This window comes from Pterocles gutturalis, unplaced genomic scaffold (genome assembly GCF_000699245.1).
Source record: "Pterocles gutturalis isolate BGI_N339 unplaced genomic scaffold, ASM69924v1 Scaffold51663, whole genome shotgun sequence".
In the NCBI taxonomy this organism is placed as follows: Eukaryota; Metazoa; Chordata; class Aves; order Pterocliformes; family Pteroclidae; genus Pterocles; species Pterocles gutturalis.
The window spans coordinates 1-4,942 of NW_010122440.1; the positions used below are offsets into that span (position 1 = coordinate 1).

Here is a 4,942-nt window from a genome sequence, read left to right on the forward strand (position 1 = left end):
CCAACCCGCCTCACCCCCCGCTGCCCTCGGTCTCTTGAGGTGCTGCCTTATGTTTTCCTTCGGTTGTTTTTCACGCAGCGTCTCTAAAAGCTCTGGCTGTGGCCACATGCCAGCGTTCCCCAGTGGGGCAGCCTCGGCCCCTCCGCAGAATGCTGTGGGGTGAAACACCGGCCGGGGGCTGCCCAGGCTGCGGGGGTCTCTCCCATCCTGGATGATTTCCCTGTAAGGACAGGGTGGGGTTTTTTTAATTGTGTGGTGTAAATAAAGCTGGCAATAGTGTTAATTTCACTGAGTTCTTCCCCTAGGTGTGAATCGCCATTTCCACATGATTTGTATCCGGGATAAATTCAGCCAGAATATCGGACGGCAGATTTCTTCCAAGGTGATTTGGGACCATCTGAGCACCATGTATGATATGCAGGCTCTGGTGAGTATAAAGGGTTGGTGCAGCCACGTTCTTATTTCTTATAGTTCAGGAGTTCTGATGGGCCAGAATCACTGGGCCTGACAAACCGTTCATGTTACTAAGAATTACGTGATGTCCCAGTGGGTTGATGGGGTTTTCCCTGTATAAAAGTATGTTAGGTGGGAGACAATAAAACGTGGAGTGGGTTATGTTTTGTTGGGTTTTTTTCCATATTGTGTTCTAATTTTGTTTATTAAACTTGCTTAAATGCAGATCCAGCAAATGTTTACATAGATACTTAGCCTGAGTTTCAAATAAGGAGGTTATAGTGTGTTTACATAAGAATTTGCTATGCTTGGGTTCCAGAAATCATCTCAAATGATCATGAGTCATGATATCAGATATCTTGACCTTAGTAATCAGTTTCACATCAGAGCCTAGAATTTGAGATTGCACTTCTAAATCCAAATTAAGGATTTTACCAAAGTCATTCATAGAGATCTTTCTTTTCTTTCTAAGCACGAATCTGAGATTCTTCCATTCCCTAATATAGAGAAGAATTTTGCTCTTCCTGATGAAATGATTCAAGAAGTGAGAGAAGGTAAGATGTGATAGGAGTCTCTTTTTCTTGGTTGCTCTAATCTCATCTCAGAATGGGTAGTTTAACAAAACTCCTCCCCAAAAAGTACATAACATGCCAGTCCAAGGCCATTCTTTCAGACTGGTGTGTTAGATGTATCGGGAAAAGAATGGGTTAAACGGATACAAGTTTTTCTCATGAATTTTTAGTCAGCTGACTGAAGGCTGCTAATCCAGAAAAAAATACATATGGTTCTTTAAAATCATCTAACCAGTGCCTAACAATCCTTTCCGTAGGAAAAGTAATGATAGAAGAAGAAGTGAAAGAGGAAATAAAAGAAGAGATGGAAACACATGCAGGTCCAGAAGAAGGTAAATTTGTAACTCTCTACTGTGTAATAAGAGATTAAAAAACAACTGTAACTCTGAGAAATTAATGTTAAAATGTAAATCCCAAATCTGGTGTACGTTGTGATTTGTGATCAGACTTAGCATATGCTCATGCCAAGAACAAGAATAATTTAAGAATGCACAGAGTAAGCAGTTGCCAATATCTGATACTTTGAAAGGTTTCTCCTTTGCTCCTAATACGTATGTACAAAGTTGTATAGCTTTGGAGTTTTTTGGTTTTAATATGTACTTGTCAAAACCCTGGGAGTCTGAAGTAATCTAAGGATCTCTGAAAGAAAGCTGAGTCCAGGTTTAGTGAACCTTAATACTCTGTGTTAGGATCTTTGGAGTCCTGGGGAAAAATAGGGCTTATAAATCAAAAAAGATTGTGAGATTGTATGCTTACATAGGAAGGCGGGCAGAGTCTCTTTTTATGTTATTTGTATTCTCTTGCTTCTTTTAAATATAAGGCTTATTTTCGTAACACTTTGCGTAGAACAAAGTCAAATGTGAACAGTAGGGATTCTGCTATTTACCTTGACAGACCAAGCCAACTGTTAACTATATAATTTCATAGTATTTATATCACAGAAGTGGTGTTTTAAGATTGAGTGTAATAAAAGATTTAAAAATGTATTTTTAAAATATATTAAATTGCACATTTTGGGTGTTCTGTTTTAAACTCTATAATGCCAAATGTATGACCCTTGCTGATTATAAATTTAATAGATTGGTCCTTTGTTCTGTAAGTGTTCCTATGAAGTATTTTAATTATAAGTGCTGTTTAGTTCCATTTAATGAATTTTACTTTTAGCCTGTCAAAATACATGCCTGTCTTTAAAGCAAATAATAAAAGCAAAACGTGCCTTTCTTACAGAAGATTTTTCCTTTAAAACTGAAAGTAATACTTAAATGGTCATTAAAAATGATGAGAATTGATTGGTTTGAAAAGTTTTGTGTAATATAAAGAAATTTGATATCACTTCTTGTTTGCCTATGTGTATCATTCTGATCTGGAATCATTACTTTGATCCTGTTTCAGTTTTTGCACCCTCTGGAAGTTTAGGAAAAACAACTGAAAAGCCAAGCAGCAAAGAGAAAGAGAAAACTTCATCAGATTCTGGGTCCAAAGAAGGATCTGATAAGAGGAAGCGCAACAGAGTCACTGAAAAGGTCTTAAGCGCAAACAGTAATCCTTCCAGTCCCAGTGCTGCAAAACGACGCAGGACATAAAGCAAGCTGTGACAGACAGAAGTGATAAACTCTGGAACACAAGGAGGGGACACTAAAAACAAGTAGCAGGATTGTCGCTACATAAACTTTTTGAGAAAGGAAAAGAGATCTGAGCCAGGTGTTTGAAGAATGTGCACATCGGCTGTATACACATGCAAGACTTTGGCTTTCCTGATGTGTTTTCTAGGCAGCACAAGTAGCTGAGCGATGGCTGCCTTCTCAGGGCTTGGGGGAGAAAGCTGGCAGTGATGAGAGTTTATGTGTGTGTAACAATTCTGGTGGTCGCATTTCAAACAAGTAACACACTCCGTGCCAGCATTGTTCAGGAAACAAGCACTCAGTGAAACACGGAGCCTCAGTTCATGAAAAGCCTAGGTTACTTCTATAAATTTGGGGTTGGTTTTTTCTGCCTTTTATTTGTTGCTGTGTTTGAATATTACAGACCCTCCGTGGGTCATGTTGTTTGGCCATTTCACTTACTGCAAACGTAGCATTTGTGTAAAATGTCTGAATTCGTTGGTTGAGTAAAATTCTTCTAAGTAGAGGTAACTACTGGGTGGAAGTATTCTTTCACTGTTTGCTAGAGGAACCTTTACTCTTACACCCTTAGTGACATAATATTTTTCAGTCTTTATAAGTTTATATACCATAAGAGATGTGAAAATGGTAATGCCCCTAGAATAATAATTACTAAGTATCCTAAATAAAATATCCTGATGTCACAGGGATTTGTAAGGGGTCAGATGAGCTGGGCATGAACCTGGAGATGTTGCTTCATCCATTTGTACTGTAGGAGTATGTAACAGTGGGGTTTGTACTTGGTTATTTATTTTTTAAAGCAGTTTTAGTAGATGTCGATGGAATTGCTATTCCAAAATGTTAATTTTGTTCTGCAACTTAAGCATCTTACTGACATTGTTATGATTATCTTTTATATGCTAGAATATTGAGATTTGATAGAAGTTACTATTTTTGTGTTGTGAAAAGATGGACCACAATCAACAAACACGTTAAATGGCGAATGAAATAGGCTGAAATGTTCCTGAATTTGTTTCACCATATTAGCTATCAGTTAAAAAAAAAAAAAATTACTTCTTCATCTATCGGTATTGCCTTCAGGGTGAGGAATTAGGAATCCACTAGTTTTTATTTTTGCTCTTGAGTGGCCAAGTTCTTGTCTGCCTTATTTGCTTCCCTTGTTTTATACCAAGAATAAATTGGACTTGTTTTTATTTTACTAAATGGTAGTTGTTGTGTAACTTGATTAAAATGTGGCCCAACTTATTTTAAAAGTTATTTAGGTATCTTGTATCTTTAGTGAGATTGGTCCAAAGTGCTTTCCTGTTTGGTTTTGGTTTTTTTTTCCTTACTAACTTCGTCTGGATCTTATGAACTACTACCCTGTTGTTTCTGTAAGTTGTTTGATAAGAAATCCTGGAAGTCCATGGACAGGTTGCTGCAGCCTTCCAAACCAGAGGATTTTCTCTGCTCTAACTAGCATAACGCAGCTGTAAAGTACTGAGCTGAGAAGATGAAGAGTTTTTGCAGCTTTTTGGAAATGCAGCTTTTTACCCTCTCATACGCACTGGTGAGCTCTAGACGGTCCGAACTCTGCTGGGATGGCCACTCTGTCCACTTTCACAGCATCCTGCAAGCTCTCAGGTTTAGGGTCTGAGCTAGCAGGGGACAAACAAATTCCCTAACTTTCCAGTCTCACGGCCTTGGGGGTAAATCCTCTTCATCCAGGGCATTCCATTCACTATTTTTTTGCTATAGCAATGAGATGGGGCTTTATAGCTTAAAGTAGAAATGTGCCAGTGTTGTGCTGGTGCAATCTCTCAACACCATCCTTGAAGCAGGGAGAGTCCACTTGGGATTTCAGGGTCAATACAGATTTTTTTAGGAATTTCTTGATTGCAAAGTTGAGAGATTTGGAAATTGTAAATGCCATGAATGGCCCAAGCTTTTCCTCCTTTCCCTTTCACCGGTCCTGGCTTCTTGGGAATATTGTTGCATTTCCTTTCCTGTAAGAGGAATATCAGCTCGTTCCAGGGCAGGGGTATGTTTTTACCGTGGGAAGCAATGAAACCCTCGAGTCTTGGAGAACTCCGAGGGAAGAGGAAAGCTCCCGCCTTGCTCCAGTATATTGTCCGTAGCAGCGCCCAATTTGTGCAGCTTGGAGGGGGACAGAACCTGCTCAGGACCCCTTCCTCCTGCCCTGGATGGAAAAGCGCAGAATTACCGTTTCTTCCTTTTTTTTCCATCTCCGGAGGAGCGGCGGGGATAACCGCGGCGGCGTGAAGCGCAGGGGGAGCGGGCGGGCGCAGGGACCGC

At 39.7% G+C, this 4,942-nt stretch overlaps 1 protein-coding gene across 1 annotated transcript; it reads left to right on the forward strand.

Moving 5' to 3' along the window:
- Positions 1-293: 293 nt before the first annotated feature.
- Positions 294-2,608, forward strand: MRGBP (MRG/MORF4L binding protein; the record flags this gene model as incomplete). The annotated part of the gene is made up of 4 exons (XM_010077509.1): positions 294-427; positions 926-1,007; positions 1,283-1,357; positions 2,418-2,608. Coding segments are annotated over 4 exons (482 nt in total), but the record flags the coding sequence as incomplete, so codon positions are not given.
- Positions 2,609-4,942: the final 2,334 nt, after the last annotated feature.